The sequence below is a fragment of the Dunckerocampus dactyliophorus genome, chromosome 14 (assembly GCF_027744805.1).
Source record: "Dunckerocampus dactyliophorus isolate RoL2022-P2 chromosome 14, RoL_Ddac_1.1, whole genome shotgun sequence".
Classification (NCBI taxonomy): domain Eukaryota; kingdom Metazoa; phylum Chordata; class Actinopteri; order Syngnathiformes; family Syngnathidae; genus Dunckerocampus; species Dunckerocampus dactyliophorus.
In genome coordinates this window covers 910,714-932,940 of record NC_072832.1, presented here as the reverse complement: position 1 = coordinate 932,940, position 22,227 = coordinate 910,714, and the positions used below count along the sequence as shown (strand labels likewise).

Genomic DNA, 22,227 nt, shown 5'->3' with positions numbered 1-22,227 from the left:
AGATGAAGACATCGAAACTGAAGTATCTTATTGATGCTCGTTATTTCTAAATAAAGCCGTGTGATCTGGGGACACCATCTGGCCCCCCGGCCGTGAGTTTGACACCTCTGTTTAGGATTCTCCTGATGAGACGGAGCAGGATTCAATGGCAACATAAAGAGTGTGTGTGTGTGTGTGTGCAGTAACCTTGTATCAGTATGTCATTGGAACCTTCTGAACCCCGAGAGCAGAACCGTGCTTCTCTAATTAGGAACGGCCGCGTTACGTGAGCGCTCGTCTCCCGGCACATATCACTCTGAGAGCGTGCGGCGCGGCAGAGTAGCGTGTCTCAGCCTGGACAAAGTGCAGGTTTAGCCTTGGTCCTTGTTGACGGAGGGGGGCGGGGGCGGCGGCACTTCAAGAGGCTCCAGGACCCCATGGCACCAGTCTCCCACAGTCCCCCCAGACAGACTGGGAGCATCTGGGCTCTGTCAGCGCCTCTGGGCCCCCGCAGACTCCCGATCTATATGACGGGGAGGATTGGATCAGGGAGAAGGGAAAATATGAGCCAGATTCCTCAAGCCTTGTGCAAAATGCATGCTTTGCCAGTTAGCATCATAGCATGCGCGTGCGTGTGTGTGTGTGTGTGTGTGTGTGTGTGTGTGTGTGTGTGTGTGCAGATAACAGGTCAGCGTGATTAATTTTGCATGATGGGAGATGGAGGCTATTGATTAGAGGCTAACGCCGGAATAAGTCCTCTCTATAAATTGTCCAATTAAGTATTAATTAAAAGTGAGGCGCTGAAAAAAATCCCCAAAAAAGAAAAAAAGAAAGAAATAAGACGTGACGGCGGATGCAGATTAGACTGACAGAAATCATTCCAGGGATGTTTGTGGAAAGCTTGAAGCGATGATGTGATGGCGGAAGGCTGATACGCGCACATGCCAAGACTAATTAATCCATACACTAAATTAGGAATAGAAATGGTGGCCCCCATGTAACAAGGTCAATCTTAACTTCTCACTTTCCACTTTATTTAACTGTGCAAGAAGAGTGGGGGGGCTATCAATGCACTTGGCTTATTATGATTGACGATTGATGATTAAGTCCTCCAGCTGACACGCACCAGCAAAGCCGCGGAGTTGGAATTGGATGTGACACATACACACTTGTGCGTGTTAGGTAATTCGTTGACGAGGGGCCAAATTCATTTATGGAACAGCGGTATTGGCAGACACGGACACTCTCTGCAAAAACAACGATAATCACAGAGGTTTGGCGCGGCGTGACAAGGACTCTTCAGGGAAAGGCCCTTCCACGCCGCTTTGTTGGCCGCCGCTGCCTGAGACTTGGTGGTGGCGGCGGCGGTGGTGGAGGGGGGACACGGAGACTAAAATGAGAGCCACTCGGAGCAGGAATGAGCTTTTGTGCGAGGTGTGCGTGATGTTTTAAAGATGGAGTTTGGAATGGAGGCGCTTGCAGGTGGTATGTGGTGCGTCACGTACGGCGACGCTACCAAAAGTAGACTGAATTTCCTCATGCGTGCGTGACAAGACCGCAGACCTCTTGAACATCTTTTAGGATTCCCGTATTGGCTGGTCCTGCGACTTGCATGGGGAAATGTGTATAGAGTGGCCCCATCTGCACATCGGGGTTGAGTTATCCTGATAAATGAATCAGTGAATCCCGCTGTGCTTGACTACGGTCTGTTTGTAAAAAAAAAAAAAAATTCCGGTGTACAAGCCACACGTGTCCAGGTCATAAAGCGCCGCACGAGTGCGTCACGGGAGCCGATCCTGAGCTTTGAATGAACTCACCACCAGCTTGTCCACCCACTGGAAGTTGCAGGAGCTCATGACTCTAATCGAACAATCTGACTCACAGCGTCATCTTGCAAACAACATCAAGCTAGCACTCAAATGTGATACATCAGAAATGTAGAAACATGTACCAATACGAGTTTTATATGGAAAAAACCATCACTTTAAAGTGTTCCCATTTCAGTTGAGAAAACCATTTCATTGAATGGCATAGAAAACATGCTTGGAGAAAATGGCTGCAATGCTGCTTCTGTCCACCAGAGGAAGCCAGCAGACCAAAAGACGGAAACGGTGACAGAGGGAAGGCGACGTCATTGCAGCGGCCCAATGAATGCGTTGCTCAGCACCACCATAAACTGTCCGGACGGCACTTCCACTTTCCATCTTTTTGTTCCGTTTTTGTTTTTCTTCCGTCAGCATCGATTATTGACATTTATAAATCGATTAATAATCGTCAATGTCCACATCACGATGCATCTACTGTAATTATCGATGCTGTCCCCCACCCCTGTTATACACTGGAATTTACGGTCGTTTTTGACTAAATGAAGCATTTGCAGGGCCGCACGGTGGCCGAGTGGTTAGCATCTGGAAGACCTGGATTTGAATCTGCGTTGGGCATCTTTGTGTGAGTTTGCATGTTCTCCCCGTGTGTGGGGGGGTTTTCTCCGGGTACTCCGGTTTCCTCCCACATTCCAAAAACATGCATGTTAGCTTCACTGGCGGCTCTACATTGTCCATAGCTATGAATGTCTTTGTCTATATGAGCCCTGCCATTGGCTGGACACCAGTCCAGGGTGTACCCCGCCTCTCGCCTGAAGTCATCTGGGATAGGCTCCAGCATAGCCGTGACCCTAATGAGGACAAGCGGCATAGAAGATGGATGGATGGCTAAACATTTACAAGCATAAAAATGGAGAAATGACTTAAAATTCAAATACAAGGCATTCAAAGACGTGCTTACTTTGTGAATGTAATATTCAACAGTGGTCACTAGGTGTCAGTAATGTCATGCTAATTTTGGTGAAACATACAAGCACCAGACTTGATCTCCGGAACAATAACAATAATTAATACATTCATTCATTCATCGTCTATGCCGCTTGTCCTTAGGGTCGCACCACCAGGTGGCAGCGTAGCTCTGAAAACACAGCGTTCCCTCTCTTCAGGCTTCTTCTAAGCTTCACTGTAGTTGTATATAGTTTAAATATACACTTCTGAATGTGAAGCTGGTTTTTTTCTGTACGTTTTTGCTTTCAATGGCACACTTTTGCCACGATGGAAGAACCAAAGCACAAGGGCGACGCCGTCTCGAGCCATTTCATCTCCTTTTGCGTTCCCCATTTTTCCTGCTAATGAGCCTTATTGACAATCAAACAGAAGCTGTCATCCCCCAGGATGCAACACCCCCATCCCCAGCCTGTTTGTCATAGTGTCCTGGCACTCGCAGGCAGCCTGCAAGACCAGGCTGGCAGTTAACGCTTCTCACAGCGGCGCTGCCTGAAAATGGCACACTTCCTGTAGAGTTGCAGCTGCCACCTCTGCTACTTCCATTACTTTCTATAGCATGCAGATGTTGTATCAACGTTCCCTGCCAAGGGGGCCGCAGTAACTGCGAGATGCATGCCATGTTTCACAGGCATGTCAATTTCTCAAGTGGCACAATTAAAGAGGGAAATGCAGCAGCGGGCGTCGCACATGCGGCCGCTGAAATCGGAAAAGAACTTTTTTATTTTTCCGAAAGTGGGTGGTTGTGGAGGTTGTTTGGTACGGGTTCACCTTTTTTTTTACTGCCCTTTTCCAGAGTGGAGCGGTTCTGTGCGCCTTTGTGCGGCAGACCTGTCGTGACCCACAGCGGATATGGAAATGGGGCGAAGGTTTTATGGGCCAAACGGATTGGACACAGTCGAGCTCAGGGGGCATGAATATTGGATGTTATTTCTGCTCCCTTTTTATGTAATCCATTGCCAATACATTATTAATAGATGATATCATATCCACAAGTACTGGACAAAGCACTACAGAGGCCGACTATGAAAGGAGCTCCACACCAGCAAGTACGCTTGCAATGATAGTTTTTATCGCCTGCAGCCCCGACGCTCCCAGACAAGGCTAGGCCGCATTTCGGGAGCCCTTTTTGGTGAAAAAGAGGGTGCACGGGTTCTCCCGCTGTGGTGAAATCTTGCATTTGTGGATTTGAAATTCACTGAAACTTTGATGAAGTATCAAATGACGCCCGCATTCAAGTTTAACGGGACAGGAACATTGCGATGATAGCCATAGAACAGGAAGCGGAACATACGCCTACATAGTAGTGACGTGTGGATCGATACTGAAATACCGATACTTCCGATGCCAGCTCTTCATGCTCTAAAATTGATTCTCAAATCAAAATATCGATACTTTTGATACTGCGGTCATTTGAGGCAACGTTGGTCTGTTGAAACGATGAGCGATCGTACGTGGAGCCTCGTGTGGCTTGTGGATACGGTTTTCATGAATCACTTCTTTCAATGCTTTGATCATTTCGCTTATTTTCTTTCTTATTGTTTAAACCGAAACCACGCACATGAGTTGTTTCTTTTCCTACGTGGTGATGTTGTGAAAGATGGCGGCAGAGCACGATGATTATGCAGTCGCCGGCTTCGCTCTAGTCTATCACGTGTTTTCCAGGTATTGATTCCAAAATCGTATTGCGCTTCCTTGCTGTTTCACGCGTGACCAAAACAAACGTTCACCAGCGAGGCCACACAGTGAAAAATGGATGCAGCTTGGATATTTTGTAGAGCAACACGCGTGGGTAAGCTAACTGCGTGTGTTTACTTGGGAAAGCTGATGCACGGGAAAAAGACTATTAGTAAAATTAATATCAACTTTAGTCTTTGCTCCCTTTTGTTTTTGCTATTTCTTTTTTTGTATTTTTCCAAACATTTCAGCTTTCTTGTTAAATATTTGTATTTATTTCTTGTTAAATCGACTTGATGAGTTTGCGACTGCGTGAACTTGGTTCTTGTCAACATTCTGCTGGTGATGATGACTTTGCATAACATTTGGACTTTTCTTCTGCAACCTAATTGGAAAATTGCGACTTCATTCGTTGTTTTGTTTCTCATAAAATTACTTTTTTCTTGAAGATTTCAACTTTATGCTAAAAAGATGCTTTTCTTCCCTCAGGATATTAACGCCTTATTCTGGTGAAACGAGATTACAATCTTCGTTCTTGTCAAATCAATGCATCGATGAAGTGTCAGACGACACCCAAATTCAACCTTCATGGAGTTTTCTTCCAACCTACTTTTGCTCCTCGTTTGGGTCGCCTCAGCGAGTGACGTGGAAATCTTTGTTGGGATCTGCTTTGGGCTGCGACGCTGCGTCCCAGTGTGTTGATATCGGACGTCCCCTTTCACACACGGGACATTTATGGAGAAAAAAGACGTTTTGTTGTGAATTGTTGGGGGGGAAAGGTCAGCGCTCTTTCGTGCTCTCCAAGTTGAGTTTGTGCACAAAGAAGCTCGCTCAGCAGATCCTCGTCAGCCGACAGGAACGCTCGTCATGCTTTTACTTTGATGGGGCTTGTCTTGCACACGCGTCGGCACCAACGCGATCGCAGCAGCATCCATTAAACGTCCTGAACGACGGCGACACGGGCAGCGGATGGATGCGTTAGGCGGGGGTGCAGCCTGAGGGCCAAAAATAGAAGTAAAAGAGATTTGATCATTTTCATTTTCCAAAAGTAAAGTTTACATATCAGGACAATAAAGCCACAACATTACTAAAAGAAATAAAAGATATGATATCATCAATAAATAGGTCTGATTTTAGGCACGACTGGTGCGTGTGGCTGATGCACGCCAATTACTCCTTTATTAATAATAATATTTGAATATTTGTGCGTATTCATGCTTTTTTTTGCAATGAATTTGCTTTCTTGAGAGTTGAGTTGCCATCATTCATTCATTCATTCAGTCGCTTTCATCTGCAAACAAACCAACAAGTGAGTTATCATTTTGGAATGTGTACAGCATGTATCAGCCAACAAGTCCAGGACACATGTGATGTTATGCATATCGGTATCGGTTGATATCGGAATCGGAAATTGAGAGTTGGACAATATCGGCGAAAAAGCCAATATCGGACATCCCCAATTATTAGCGTTGTTGCTGTGGTCGTTATGGTTATCGTTATCATCTTTGGTGTGTATTTGTTGCTGGTGTGTTTGTGTGTCTTCTCTTTTCGATTGTGTCTCTTCGGCTTGTGGATCTGGACGGGGGTGGAGCTGGGGTGGTGCGTTCTTTCTTCTGTCCTTTGTTAGTGAAATAAGTCAGTGGCCCCTCCAGCCTTTGGTTTTACAGTATGCGGCCCCCCATGGAAAAAGTTTGGACACCCCTGGTGTCAGGTAATATTCTGCTTTTAAGGTCAGGTGGAATTGTTTTTCCTCCTGGGACGGTGCAGATTGATAAGCGCAAACAAAACCTCCTTTCTGAATGCTTGTCCTCCGTGGCCCCCCCGAAGGGTTCATTCCTTTCTGTGGCTGAGCCCCAATTCCCAGCATGCACGGCCATTGTGGCGCTTTCAGCCGCCAGCTCTCCATTGACTGCCTCATTGTCCGCCCGACCCTTTTGTGTGCGCGGCGCTATCGCCGCCGTGCAATCTTTCACCTGAGCGGCCCCGCCGATGGTCACCTAGAAGAGGCCGAGTCACCCGTGGAGGCGCCGCCATGAACCCGCCGCTGGCTAATGAAGAACTATTCCTTCTGAAGGGTTGGCGCATATCAGCTGCACGGAAATCCACAGCGTGGCGCTGAGTCACGCCGCTCAAGCTGGAAGCATCGGGTACTGATGTCATCACGCTTCATCCAACGCCGCGACGTCTCAATACGAAGAACGTTAGCATGACGCTGGTAAAACACACTAGGAAGGCTATGTGAGCGCCGATGGCCTCCGCAGGAAGAAGAGAGTGTCCCGCAAGCTACCCGGCATGCCTTGCGGCCGAGTGCAGCGTCGGCGCGTGAGAGATGCTGCTATGGTCAAACTGGGATCTGACGCAAATTCATCACAAACGCGTGGCGAGACATGTAGCCGGCCGCACGTAGGATGTTTTTAAAAAAGAATACTTTCGAAACATCAAATCGAGATGCTTGACGGGCTCGGTGTGGCCCCCCCAGGCTGTAGTTGGCTCACTCCTCCTGATCCAAAGCAATGCTGACTTTCTTAATACACACAGGAACCTTGGTTAGTGTCCTTATTTCCTCCCAGAAGGGCCGACTCCAAACGAAACGGACGCCGACCGAATCCATTTTTCCCGTAAGAAGAAACGATCCGCTCCAGAAAGCCCAACATGTCAACACTAGACAGGCTTTTATGGTTTGGCAGGCTTCTTGCATCAGTTGCAGAAAGAACCAGCGTCTCAGGTTCCTTTTACCAAGTCTTGACTTGATGGTTCCCAAAGACACGGTGTGGCAGCGAGACACCAACTTCCTGTTTTGTCGTGACGTATTTCTTGAATTCAAATCGTGTAAGAACCCAAACGTGGAGGTTCCAAGTGCCATCTTTTCATAAAGGAGGTGAAACACGCTACTAGCAAATAACTGGTGGCCGAACAGGAAGTAGGCGTCCGTGTGGCGTCTCGCTGCCACATGGTGTCTTTGGGAACGCTCGCCTCGAGCATCACGTCTGCGATGAAGGTCAAAGTAACCTTCAAGGGACCTTTGGCAATGGAGTGCATCATCAGAGACTTAAGAAACACCTGCAATGCCAATAAAACACCACCAGGTGGCAGCGCGGTGACAACGTCCTGCCCGAGGGTGAGTAGTTTTATCCAATCACCTGCCGGGGCCACGATATGAGCGCTAATAGCCATGCTAGCTGAGACGTTCAATACGCCTGCACAGGATTCTGATGCTAAAAGGAGCTTTTTCTTTTTCTCTTTTCAAAGCTAACAATCCGCACGAGCAGATGTTTGAAGCGTGGCCGTGGGCGAGTCGAGTGCAGATCGATATCGCTTTCAATATTTCTCTCCTTTGACAGATAAGCAGCCAGCAAAGTCTTGATAAGAGTGGCGCTCCCTTTTGATTGCCTGACCCCGTGACCTCTTTGCCCGCGTTTGAGAGCGAGAGGGAGGGGGTGCGGCGGGGGTCTGTCGGGCTGTGGTTATGGGGCATTATTGACCCAGGATTTATAAATATTTAATGCACACATTAAGATCATGGCGGAGGGTGGCCATTAGAGTTCTCCAATAAAGAGGCTCTCAGAATGATTGAGTGGCGCGGCCGAGCTGCTCGGGCACAGAGGAACCTGCTGAGACCATCTTAGCGCACCTCCGGCCTTGCCTCAGAGCGCTTAAAATTGGCAACAACTGAGCAAACATGTCATTTTTGATTGTACTTCCACGCTGGCAACTTGTCTCCTCCTTTTTTCTGCTCAGCTGGCCGTTGTCCCCCCCCCCGCCGTGCGCCGCCTCTCATTTGCAGCTCGTCTCAGCGTCCTAACTTTTTTTGACATTTATTTCTCTCTTTTCATTTCTTTTCTTATTGTTCCGCTTTCACGAAGCGCGTGCTTGCAAACGGCAGCGATCGCCGTCACACGGGACGGACGTGCTGTGGCTCCTTTTCTTCTCATGTGTGGCACAAATAGCCAGGTCGGCATCAACTATACATGTTCTGGGGCCTTTTTGTGATGAAGACCGCCGCTGGTGGCAAATCGTGATGATAACCATAGAACAGGAAGTGATGGCAAAACATCCTCATAGCTTTTTTTCCTAACTTTTATTTCTAATTCTCTTCCTTTTGGCCTTCATCCTCTTTTGTCATGTGATTTATGTTGACGTGCGATGCCGACCAATGAAAAACAGGCTGCGGCCGCAACTTTGGACACCCCTGATTTGACGGATTACCCCCACGAGTGCTTTAGATGTGTGTGTGTGTGTGTGTGTGTGTGTGTGTGTGTTGACAAAGAGGAAAATGGTGATGATAACCATAGAGCAGGAAGTGGAACCTACTGTGAAATAAGAACTTTTGTCACCATTTTATTGTCAGTGTGACTCTAATCCCAACTTTAGAACAAAACAGAAAAGTTCGATCTTTCACGTCGAGTAATTCCACCAACGCGCCACCGAGTGTTTCCTTGTTGTTGCTTTTCAACACTGGTGTGTTTTCTGTGTGATGAAGACCACCAGAGGAGCGGGATAGAAGATGGATGGATGGATGGGCCCCCAGAGGTGGCAAAGAAGAAATTGTGACGCTAACCATAGAACAGGAAGTGCGACATAGGAAAGGCTTTGGCAAACCGTCGTCATTAGCATCAGCATGTAAACATGCTAGCTCCTTATGAACGTGTTCCAAAAGGTCAAAGGTCAAAACATGAAAGCTGACTAAGAAATCATGTGATCTGCTGCAGACACCCAAAGAAGACGTTTTGTGGAGAGCAACGGGACATTTACACGTCACATGCTTACAGGCGGCGTTATTAAGCATGCATGTGCAGCAAGGTGGGGGTGTCGTAGGCCCGATCCTGCACCATGACTGAGACGGTGTGAAAACCAGCAGGACTTTTTTTCTCATTAGAGTAAAATGGCAGCTGTTGTTTTCCGTTTGTGGCAGCTAACGTCCGACTTTATGCTGATGCCGTGATCGTTTCACTGCATCGTAGCTCGTTCTGCTGTGCTTCTGTTCCGTTCTCAGAAGAGCACGACTTTAAAACGTATATTTGAAGGTCACATGACGATGGATTATGACTTGAATTCTTCTTCCATTACAGCTGATTTCTCTCCTGTTTTCTTGTTCATGATGTTTTTAGAATGTGCTGCAGGCCAAACAACAGCTGTGGGCAGTAAACGGCCCCCGGGCCGCACTTTGGACGCCTCTGCTGTGATAAATCTTTGAAGACAAGCAGTCTGCCGCGCTGCTGCGTGGCGTCGCTGACAAAGTCTGTTATTAGGATCAACTTTTTCTCCTTCGTTTTTCTCTTTGTGTTGTTTTTATTGTACAAATATGTCAACATTACATGTTCTTTATCTGCTAATCTCACGTCTTTATTTGTTGCCATCATATGCTGACTTTCTTGTCGGGATGCTGCGCCGCGTGACGTCACATCTGTCAGCTGCCAAAGAGGCTGCAAACAAGCGCAAACAAGCGCATTTGTGACTAGAAGGCTTGTCAAACCAGAGCAAAAATGCCGCCTCGCATGTGGAAATCATTCAGATGTGAGCAGTATTTTGGAAAATGCTATTACTAAGATAAAAAAGTCCAGGAAACAACCGGAAACAGAGGAGCCGCCTGTCTTGGCTTTTGCTAACCCCGTCGCGCTCGTCACACTCAAGTTTACGGTGCACAACAGCAAGCGCAATTTATGCTAAAAATGAAAGTTCAAACATTGTTGGAAATGCGTCATTGTCTGTGAACGAACGTCTAACTGCTTGGTGTCGCAGCCCCGCTGATCGAATAAACGGAATAAACAGAAAAGACGGCAAAGCAGCGCATAAAAGAGGAAAGTACGACGCAGCCTTAAAGGCGCAGTGGAAACAAACAAGTCCTACATTTACGCTTCTTAACACTCCATGCTGACAGGCACGGCCTGAGACAGCTATGAAAAGGGGGGCTTATGTGCCCTTTGGCCTTTTTCTCTCCGAAATTTACAACTTTATCCTCAAAATGTCAGATTTGTTTTGTTTTTTCCAACGTGGCCGTCGTAGGAAAGCCTGCATCGTGTTGGACTCTGCGGGGCGACGGCTTTGCTGGCACGCGCCCGCGTCCGCACCTCGGACGGCCGATGTGCCCCCGGCCCCGCTCCGCCCGGGTTCTCCACAGGAGAACGTCGCCTAAAGTGGAGGACGCGCTGGACCTCCACTTTCTCTCATATCGTAAAAACACAGTTTTAGTTTTGGTGGGTTTGACTTTTCACACGTGGTTGAAACCCAGCAAAGTTGTCCCAAAATGAAAACTTAGTTTTAGTAAATAATATGACCGCTGGGGAAAATAACATCTTTTTGATTTCATATTTGAGCTTTCATTCGAATGAATTGACCTTTAACCTCATTTGTTGATTGTTTCATTGTAATGATTCCATATATTTCCCCCCATTAGCGTACACACGGGACGTCCTGGCCATGGCTGAGATCAAGTTCCCGAGTGATTTGCATGGACTTCCATCAAGTCCTGTGTACTTATGCACTCGAGTGTCCCCTCGTTTTTAAGGCTGTGAAGTATCCAAGTGCACTGGCTTGCAGTGGTTGTGTGAGAGCCCCCACCCAACGCCTCGTGCTCCTCTCAGACGAGCGGGAAGCTTTGATCTCCAAGTTCACAGTTCCTTTGAATTGCGAGCTCGGACACAAGAAACGATGAAATGACTCACGCGTATTTCACCCCCCCCGACCGTGCCCCCTGCTCCCGGTGCTGCAGCAGAGAGACACCGCCTCCTTGGCACTCAACCCCCCACAATGCAGTTCCTCTTAAAGGGCCAGGCTCGGCCTGGAACGAGGGAACGCTGGACACTTGATTCTTTATTCCAGCAACTCCTTCTGATTTTATTCTTCTCATATTCCAACATTGTTCTTGTCAAATATATATCTACATTTATATCAAATAATTCACTTGTTTACTTGCAAGTTTAGGATGTGCCACAGGCCAATCACAAAAACTCATTTGCACCCCCCGATTGAAACCCTGCAATACTCCTGCAAACTTTACAGGCCAGCTTGGGTGACTTTTTGGTAACATTTGTTTTGGCTTCTTTCCTGTTTGTGTGTCATCCTGGTCCCGTGATGTCGACGTTCGTACGGCGGGACGTCCAAGCAGACACGTAAGGCAGCCCAGCGCGCACGTGCCTGCTCGTGCAAGGTTTGTGTGGCGAATACGAGCGGGGGCCACGGATGGGCAGCTGCACCTGCAGCAGATAATGCCACGTCAGGAAGCTGGCGTTATCACACACGTCGGATTATCGGGTGGACCGATTCCACGGCGGGAGGCGATCACGGCTAAAAATTAAATTGCTCCTTTGAGCGGCGGCCCGTCCTTCTGCGCTATCAGCAGGGCCCTCCGCCGACTATCTGCGGCGGCGGGGTCATAATGAGCGGCGATATGCTGATTGCCACTCAGGTTGCCGCCGCGTTAATTGCGCATTAAAGCCGAGGCGGCGTCGGACAATGTTGGCCTTGATGGGAAATTGACATTTTGTGACCTGCTTCCCCGCGTACGCGTTCAGGACGCCTGATAAGATGCTCCCTTGTTTTTAGGGAGACCCCCCCCATCCTCAAACACTTCTATCCTTCTGTTTGACCCACTTGATGAGTATAGATTTCACAGCCCCTTTCAGCGCCGCAACCAGAAGGGCTTCAAACGATAGCGCTTATAGACAAAGGATAACCTTGCGCTTTCACGTATTGATTCTTTATTAGCTCGCTGGCTTCATGCAACGAAATGAGGGATTTCAATCAGCCCCATTTGCGGCGCTTTGAATAAGTAAAAAAAAAGGGCGTTTATGAATGACTACAATGACGCTTTCAAGCGCAGCGCAGGGGGGGCCGCAATGTCAAGAGGCATGAAAGCATCTCAGGAGGGGGACTTCAGGAACATTTTGGATTAGTTTTCGTCCCCTGCAAACACGCGTATGCTACACGCGCTGTACATGTAGCGTCGTATGCTACACGCGCTGTACATGTAGCGTCGTATGCTACACGCGCTGTACATGTAGCGTCGTATGCTACACGCGCTGTACATGTAGCGTCGTAGGCGGGGAGGAGAAATGGCTTCTTTAGCACAGTAGAGGAGGGGTAAAAGCTTGAGGAACAGCATCATTCCTCTTTCCATGCCATGCGATTTTTACTGAAGTGGGGAGTAAAAATGATTCTTTTTAGCCCGCTATCGGAGGGTTTCCGATGTGAAGACGAGGAGTAAAAGCATCAGAACAGAAAAAGAAAAACGATCCAATGAATTGTAATGAAAAGAGGAAAACGTTCAGACCACTAATATGCTAATATGCTAATACGTTAGCTTCACTGGAGACTCTACTTTGTCTATAATAGCACATCGCAAAACTGTGGCGTAAATTTTCGACATTAACGGAAAAACACGCAAACTGGAGCCGACACTATCCGAGGTTCCACTGTATGCTAACTGTATGCTAACCCTCGTGAGATGCAAACATGACAAGATATCCCGTGGCCACCAGGCCCGGGACGATAAGAAGTCAGTTTATGGATCACATCATAAATGAAATAAGCTGGATCATTTTGCCTGCCTCGATATATCGCCATGTGCGTTTTCACGGCCTCTCACCTCCGAACAGGCAGGAAGAGAGTTCACTCTGTGCATTGCTTTCAGCACCTTGTCGTGTTGTTGTCAGTCACACCGTCTTTGTCTGGTGGGTGGAGGCGGGGCCGCGAGCATGCACACAGAGTGAAGAAGAGTGTAACGTAGCCATCCATATCCATGCTACCCGTTTCCACCAGAGCCCCCCCAGACACTTTGGGTGAAGGTGCGGTCGTACAAACCCTGCTAGGCGTGACTTCTCGCTCCCCTTCTGATAGATTTGGCTATGCCGGAACTTCCTACCGTCTGGACAAGACTTCATGTTCCCGTCTTCCTCCACACTAAGCGGGTGGCTTGCAAGCGGCCATGTTTGCTGGCAGTTCCTGCCAAAGTTCCTTTCGATGGGGGTGTCCCGATAGGCGCATACATGCACCAACATTCGGGTTAGAAGGAGTAACCTGGGGTGATATTCAGGTTTTTAAAAGCATATTCCCATTTTTCAAAAGGGTCATCTGTGTTCCCGTGGCCGTGCGAAGCGTGTTTTTGCTAAGAGTCCGCTTATGGTCGCTTACTTGGCCGCGTGTCAGCGTGATATTATTCACTTATTCTTCATAGTGTTCGTGAATAAATCATATTTCAAAGTGGATTTGACAAAAAAATAAGAACTTTTCTGTCAAAACTGACAACAAATTCATTTAGCTTGATTTTCCCTTTGACTTCTATTCTTTTACTTCATGGAAATATACGTCAGTAAGTTTCAGATGTTTCTAATATTATCAATAATAATGTAATAACCATATTTAAGGAATAAATCCATCATAAATGACTTTGTAAATGTTCACTGAATAATTGAATTGAATTGAATAATCGTTTTGGCAAGCATTATTTCCAGGCTTTTGCCCCCCCCCCCCGTGAGCAAAGCTAGCAAAGTCGCTTCAGGAACAACATGATTCCTCTTTCCATTCCAAATGTTTTTAATTGTTCTCCCCTGCAAACACGTGGAAGCTATGTGGCATAGGAGTCAGGAGTGGCGAGTAAAAACCTTCTTTACATTCTACAAAACAATAATCATAATAATCATAATCATACAAGCACAGATGGACTGTTGATTTGGGGGTTTCTTGTTTTTTTGTAAATATCTCCAAGGTTGTCCCTCATGCACATTAGTCTCTATTGGATCTTAACAACTATCATATGGGTCACAAACAATTTATTTGACAATACAACCAACAAAGTTTTCTCCAAAATGGTCTGTATAGATAATTTAAAATCAATATAAAAATAAACAATGAAGTTTGACTTCCCCTTTAAAAAAAAAGTCATGTAAAAGAAAAAGAAGGAAAGAAAAGTTGGACGAGTAACAGGAGTGTGTCGAGGAGACACGTGACGTAGATGCACGTGACGTAGATGCACGTGACGTAGATGCACGAGGAAAAGAAGAGGAAAGGAAGGCTGCAGGATGTGTGCTGCATGACGATATGAAGGCCATGACGATCAATACATACATCATGAAAAGCAATATACAAAATTTCCCAGATAAATACATTATTTATAGTTGATATGTTACAAAATTTCCCTCAGTGAGCGCAAGTGTGTGTTGGAACAGAAACGTGACGATGGAAGTACTGCACGCCGACGTTCTCAATGGGTTCTTGCTTCTTTTTTTGTTTTTTTCAACATTTTCTTTGAGTTGATCTAAAAGAACATGAAAAAGACAGATGTATAAATATTTAGCACAAGTTTGGCAATATCACAATAGTCTACAATTCTTTTTTTTGTTGTTTTGTTTGTTGAAAGCACATATAAAACACGTAAGGGGGTTGGAGCTGCTATAGAAGGAGGGGGGGCTGCTCCTCACCAACAAGAAACAGACTTCACAGTAGCTAGGAATGCATTCATATACAGTGCTAGCAAAAGAGCTGCAAAACATGGCAAACACTCGCGTAATAAAAGGAAGCTCTAGACATGGAAGTACATCATATTCATCAACACGGCCGTGGGGGGGCTACACATCAGTGTGCTTGTTCAGTCCGAGAGAAGTTTTGTGTTTTGTTTTTTTTTTTTTTTTTTACCTTCAAGATGATTTTCCTAGCTACAATAAATTACAAAATTTAAGTTAAAATGCAGGAATGAAACATGATACACCCCCACCCCGCCCCACCCCACCCCACCCCACCCCATTTAAGCTCAAGTCCCCTCCATTATATATCTCTGATCATTTCCAGTTGAAACTGTCTTGCCCCCCCCGTGTTTCTCCTTCCCCGCACACGTTGAAAATAGAAAAAAAAGTCACGTTGAAAAGACGCACGGCTGCTGCGTGTGCGGATCCGTTCCGAGAGGAGGAGAGGAGAGAGGAGGAGAGGAGAGGAGAGGAGAGGAGGAGAGGAGAGAGGAGGAGAGGAGAGGAGAGGAGAGGAGGAGAGGAGAGGAGGAGAGGAGAGGAAGATGTTCTGTACATCAGTGTTTTGTACAACGCTCAGTCCCTTCGCGGATGCAACGCGCCCGCCAACAGGGATGCAAAATAAACCCTTCGTCGTCCGGTGTCCTCATCAAGGGTGGTGCAGTGGAGCAGGGGGGAGGCAGGGACAAAAAAAAAAAAACATACACACAAAAACAAAAAAAGTTCCAGAGAGAAAAAAAAAACAAATCTTTCCTGGTGAGCCTTCGGCGTCATTTTGACCTTTTTTTAATTTGACCTCCATCTTTAAAAAGAACAAGCAGTCGTCTATACATGATACACCCGCCCTGTGCTGGGGTGGGGGCGGGGAGCGAGGGGGCGGGGGCTTGTCCCGTGAAAGTGGTAGACTGGTGCTCAAAAAGTGCATTTTTACATTGGCGGGACGACGAGGCCGGACATGGCTGGGGAGGGGGGAGAAGAAAGAAGTCGTTAGTGTTATTCTGCTTCAAACACGTCTGGAAATAAATATGAAAAAATGACATACTTGTGTGTGTGTGTGTGTGTGTGTGTGTGTGTGTGTGTGTGTGTGTGTGTGTGTGTGTGCGTGTGTGCGTGCGTGTGTGTGTGTGTGTGTACAGTGTTCCCTCATTTACCGCGGGGGGGTAGGTTCCCAAAATAGGCCATAATAAGTGAAATCCACAAAAGAGCCAAGCTTCTTTGCTTCCACTGATTGCGTCTTAAGGCTGTAAAAGCCCCCACCAGAACCTCCGCACGCGTTTGATCACACGTGAGACACCCAAAGCTCTCATGTTGGGACTGCGATGGTCAGCCTACCGGCCTACGTGACTCACGCGCACCTCCCTCCCCAGACCCCGCCTCCTCGTCCTGCCGTCCTATTTTACTTTCCTCGTCGTCCTCCGTGAACCCAAATGGTCTACAGCCAATCAGGATGCCGGAAACAGGTTTTTTTTACATTTTTAGAATATGTTGTGGGCCAATAAAAAAGAACAGCCACTGGCCACAAATGGCCCTCGGGCCACAATTTGGACCCACCTGCTTTCAAACAAAGTGCTTTAAAAGTATTTCTTATTCCTACTTGACTTATGTGTCGATGATGTTACAGTATTTTATTTCATGATCATAGAAGTTTCATTTTAGAGCTTTGAAAGTTCCCCACGTGTGAAACACATCCTGTTGGGCCAACAGCGCACCGAATCAGGCTAAATGTTGGTTTGCAGTCCAGCAAGAAGAAGAAAGATGCTGGTTCCATGATCACACATCACCGTGGGCTTCGTGCACGTGGCCGTGCTGCACACCGGCGCCAAAATATCAGCTGGGAAAGACGTTCACACGAGTGAACCTGCTTAAAAGCACCACGGCGGCACACAAGGAAAGTCTTACGTGGTGCCTTTTTACCAAGGCTGATCTTTCCTTGTTCCCATGAACGTAACATACGGGGTCTTGGGAAATGCGGAGGGTTTTGCGAGCGAGCGTTTACCGACGAGCGTCCATGCAAGCATCCAATAAACGTCACTTTGTCTCAAAGAATCTAAGACAAGTGTTACATGAAATGAAATGTTACCCAAACGAGTGACTTGGCGTTGAATGCTTTCAATCGCGGGTGCTTACGCTACGCTACGTTACATTACGCTACGCTACGTTACGTTACGTTACGTTACGTTAGCTACGTTACGTTATGTTGCGTTAGTTACGCTACGTTACGTTACATTACGCTACGTTACGTTACATTACGTTACGTTAGCTACGTTATGTTACGTTACATTGTGTTACGTTATGTTACGTTGCGTTAGTTACGTTACGTTACGTTAGCTACGTTACGTTATGTTACGTTATGTTGCGTTAGCTACGTTACGTTACATTACACTACTTTAAGTTACGCTACGTTACGTTATGTTGCGTTGTGCTGTGTTACGTTATGTCAATGGAGAGTTAGCAGTGGATCACGAAGGTAGTTTGGGTGGATTGCATATCTAGCTATATCTATCTACTGTATATCTATCCATATCTAGCTATAGCTATCTATATCTATCTACTGTATATCTATCTATACCTACATATATCTATCTATATCCATCGACTGTATATCTATCTATATCTATCTACTGTATATCTATCTACATCTATCTATATCTATATCCATCTATATCTATATCTATCTACTGTATATCTATCTATATCTATATCCATCTATATCTATCCACATCTATCTATATCTATATCATCTATATCTATATCTATATCTATCTACTGTATATCTATCTACATCTATCTATATCTATATCCATCTATATCTATATCTATATCTATCTACTGTATATCTATCTATATCTATATCCATCTATATCTATCTATATCTATATCTATCTACTGTATATCTATCTACATCTATCTACATCTATCTATATCTATATCCATCTATATCTATATCTATCTATATCTATATCCATCTATATCTATCTATATCTATATCTATCTATATCTATATCCATCTATATCTATCTATATCTATATCCATCTATATCTATATCTATCTACTGTATATCTATCTATATCTATATCCATCTATATCTATCTATATCTATATCCATCTATATCTATATCTATATCTATATCTATCTACTGTATATCTATATCCATCTATATCTATCTATATCTATATCTATCTATATCTAGAACATAAGTTCACATTCACCTGTAGCAGCTATTTGTGTAGAAAAAGAGTGAATAGTTTGAGGGCTTTGCGTGGCGTCAGGAACTCTACTATAGAAACGCGTGTTTTTCTACTCTTCCCTTTCTTAAACTAGTATTTCATGATGAAATGCAAAATGTGGCCGTTGCTGAAAGCTTTTTAAGATGTCGCCTTGACTTGGGCTGCATTGCCTTTTGCATCATCCTTTTCACTTCTTGTACATGGGTGATGTTTGCTAGCAAATGCTAAGTGACGTGATACATGAAGTGTGTGTCTAAGGAACGCTACGTAGCTGTTTGAAGTGACATATTACTTACTTATGTACACAAGTATTGAGGAATGATGTGTCATTACCTTTATTGCATATTGAATGGAAATGCCAATCATTGGTGAATGATATCAACTACTTTGATTACCTGTATCATTGAAAGTGAATGTGAAATGCTAATCCTTCATATTTAGTATCGTACTTTCAAAGTTGGCCGGTTAGATGGGATATGTTTTATAGTAAGAGATAGATCACGTCCACTGAGAACTTGCATGCTGGAAAGGTGCATGCACCCCCGATATCCATGTACGACGTACGGAAACGCTGATATTTATTCATACGGTATATTTTCTATATTTATAGGAGGGGGTCGAGCACCCCCACTTGAAACTATATGGATTGAGCAAAAGAAAGCCTTTGGTGTTTGATATAAAAACTAGAAAGGCGGCGCGGGGGGTGGAATGGGCCCGCCTGTGGCCCACGCCTGGCCCGGTGCATCCTTGCAGGCTGGAGGGGGGGTTCCTAATCAAGTGGCTGTTTTCAAGTTTGGTGGTCAATTACGTTGCCGTGGTTACACAGGATGTTCCGAAATGGCTGCTGCGCTTCGCCTCGCGGGCCCACCAGAGTAACACGAGTAGCGTTGGGTTCCGCAGCTGTACGGATATTTGGAGATGGTCTTCATTTCTACGGCGTCCTGCTCACGTTCTCCGAGAAAGATGATCAAAGGTATCTTCGGCGAGACCATCTGCCGGGGACATCATTAGCGTCCGTGCCTCACCCCGGCAGAGTTTACACACACGCGCCACTTTTGCACGTTTGAACAATTAGGCGAGCAGCGAAGTGGCGGGGATGATGTACGAGCACGCGGCCGCCAGCGGATTTGTAGAGTCATGCTTGGGATGCTTTTAAGTTTGCCAGCGCAGATGATGATGGCGAGGCATTGCTCATTAATTTCTGCACAACATGTATTAATAAGTAGCAACGTGTAGCAAGATGAACTTTAATTTCCCACTTCATTAAGCCCAATGTTATTAATCTTGGGGCGCGCAACGCCGCGGCTTTGCTTGTTTTCAAACCAATCACGTCGGCGGTGACACGCGCACCAAACCTAATAAACATAATTACCCAAACAATGGTGGCGGGGTTCTTTCGGAGGGGGATCATCCGTACCAAAGGGCGACGAGGGTGTTGCGTGGGGAGTGTGTGTTAGGTGCGTGCGTGCGTGCGTGCGTGCGTGCGTGCGTGCGTGAGGTGTAAATGGGCCTGTCAAGATGCGTATATGTGTAATGATGAATCCCTCACCAAACCGGACAGAGGCCTGAGCAGCGGTATCTGACCAGTAGTCCGTAGGGAAAGGATGAGGGGGTGAGGGGGGCTCACCTTGCAGTCCGTTGCCGTTGGCGCTGGTGCAGGAGGGGGGTGGGGAGGCCTGGGGTCGGACCACGGGGGCGAAGGCGCTCTTTTGTTTAACTGCGGAGACGACAGGGAGGGAGGGGGCAGCGGGGCGGGTGAGAGTGAGAACGTGCTGTGAGTAGTGCTAGAGAGGGAGGGGGCAGTCGAGGTAAGGCTGGGGAAGCGTTACTGCCGGGTTGGGTTGGGTCGGGTCCGGGGGGGGGGGGGGGGGGGGGGGGTTGGGGGGGGGGGGGTTGGGGGGGGGGGGTCACATGATCATTATTTGCAAGCCCCCCCATCAGCAGCTAAGCTTGGTAGGCACTCACCTGCTGCGTGGATGAGATGATGCATGACGCAATGTGAGGGGCGGGTGTCAAACCTTTCAGAAAACACCCCCACAAACCACTTCCACACGTTTTACAAACTAACATCAGCTTCTCTCGAAGCCGCGGCGTTTGGCGGACGTTACTGCGTGCGCGTTCACGCCGTCCGCAATCACATCCTCACTTTTTCACCACCGGAGTTTGGAAGCGAACTCCTCCTGAACCGCCGCGCCAACAGGGGGAGCATTGGCCCAAACGTGCACCCCCGCTTTGTGGTCTGTGCGGTTCATTTTCAGACAAACGCACAACACGGTGCCGCTGTTATTAAGCTAAACTCCGACTTGAAATTTCTCACACAGCTCAATGCATCTGACTAAGCAGCCTGCTACGACTTGCGGGCGTTTCGCACAACCCCCACAAAATGTGCTCCACGCCTTTGGGGGGGCTGACCACGTGTTAAGAAACATGGCCGCCATCACGCAAGAAGACACCATTGGGACGTAGCGACCATCCGTGACTCACTGATAAAACTTCTATGCTAGCAATGCGTCATTTATATAGGGAGGGGGGCATGAGGGTCAGGTATACACCCTCACACAGCCAATGTCCCGCCTGTTACGCTTCTCATGCTACCCCCACCAGCTGGAAATGTGTTGTTGGGGCTGTGGGTGATTACGTAAAAGGCGCCGTGTGGAGGCCGGTCCCCCCCCCCCCAAACGGCAAGAGCTGCCTCCAAAAGCACAGCACGTCGTGTTGCGATCAATACAAACGTAAATAATAAGTCAAGTACGCACGCGTTCCCAGAAGGGCCAGCAATTCGTTAAGGCGGGGGTGTTTTTGTTTTTAACGGCCTGGGGCACGTTCTAAAAATAGATTTGAATAACAACACAAACAAAACAAAGAAAAGAAACAAACAGCAAGAATAGAAACATCATTTAGAAGAATGAATGAGTGTAAGATGATGAAGAATAATCGACGAGAAGAAAGTTGAATTCGTTTAAAAAACAGAACACAGAAATGGAAAAAGTGGAACTTTCTGAGAAAAAGTTGTAATCTCACATTTTAATTTTAGGAGAAAATGAAAGCTGAAGTGTTCAAGAAAGACGTGAAATTATGAAAACAAATCAAGCGGGAATTCAGGGGAGCGACGTGAAAATATTCTGGAAATATTCCCACTTATGAGGAGGACATTTGCAAGGAGGAAGCTGACATTGATGGAAAATTCAATGAAAACTGGCAGAAATTTTACCAGAATAAAGTCAAAATAGACAGAAAAGGCACGATTTGACGAGAATAAACCAAAATAATGTCATTTTCGCAGCACATCCAAGAAAGTCAGGGGTTTTAAATTAAATAAATTGTAATATTATGACAAACAAACCACAGCTAAGTTGTCATTTCTGGAAAATGACTCTGGGGGGGAAAGTTATAACATTATGGGAATAAAGTCAAAATACTATGAGGAAAAGAGTTAGGAAGATTATTTCAGCAGAAAGTTGAAATATTTGAACAGCAAAACAGAAAAAACAGCAAAAATGGGGGAAAAGAGCAAAGAGCGCAGCTCACACTAATAAAAATATAATCCTAATAATAATAATCCTAAAATTAATACTGGATTAGCTCACACTAATAAAAATATAATCCTAATAATAATAATCCTAAAATTAATACTGGATTAGCTCACACTAATAAAAATATAATCCTAATAATAATAATAATCCTAAAATTAATACTGGATTAGCTCACACTAATATAAATATAATCCTAATAATAATAATAATCCTAAAATTAATACTGGATTAGCTCACACTAATATAAATATAATCCTAATAATAATAATAATCCTAAAATTAATACTGGATTAGCTCACACTAATACAGTACAAATATAATCCTAATAATAATAATCCTAAAATTAATACTGGATTTCACCCCACTCACAAACATGAACGCAGCCCTTGCTTTGTCACCGTGTGGCCCCCGGTGGAAAAATTGCGGACACCTTCGCATTAGCGGTCATTCATCGAGGCGAAAAGGGTCGCGGCAGCAGGGATTGAATCAGCGGCAGTTTCGTGCAAGGGCGGCGTGCGGCGGTG

General features: G+C 46.1%; 2 protein-coding genes across 5 annotated transcripts in view; one reads left to right on the top strand and one right to left on the bottom strand.

Moving 5' to 3' along the window:
• Positions 1 to 22,227, top strand: part of mgmt (O-6-methylguanine-DNA methyltransferase) — a 95,296-nt gene that overhangs the window by 56,011 nt on the left and 17,058 nt on the right. The window lies entirely within an intron of this gene.
• LOC129193587 (transcription factor COE3) overlaps positions 13,998 to 22,227 on the bottom strand; it is a 105,160-nt gene continuing 96,930 nt past the window's right edge. For 2 of the 4 annotated variants that reach the window (XM_054797818.1, XM_054797819.1), the window contains exons 16-17: positions 19,720 to 19,887; positions 13,998 to 15,900 (exon numbers count right to left, since the gene is read on the bottom strand). In XM_054797818.1, the coding sequence (XP_054653793.1) occupies positions 15,869 to 15,900; positions 19,720 to 19,887 (200 nt within the window). In that variant the 3' untranslated portion in view covers positions 13,998 to 15,868. The remainder of the gene's footprint in view (positions 15,901 to 19,719; positions 19,888 to 22,227) is intronic. The other 2 variants (XM_054797821.1, XM_054797820.1) reach the window with 1 other exon arrangement.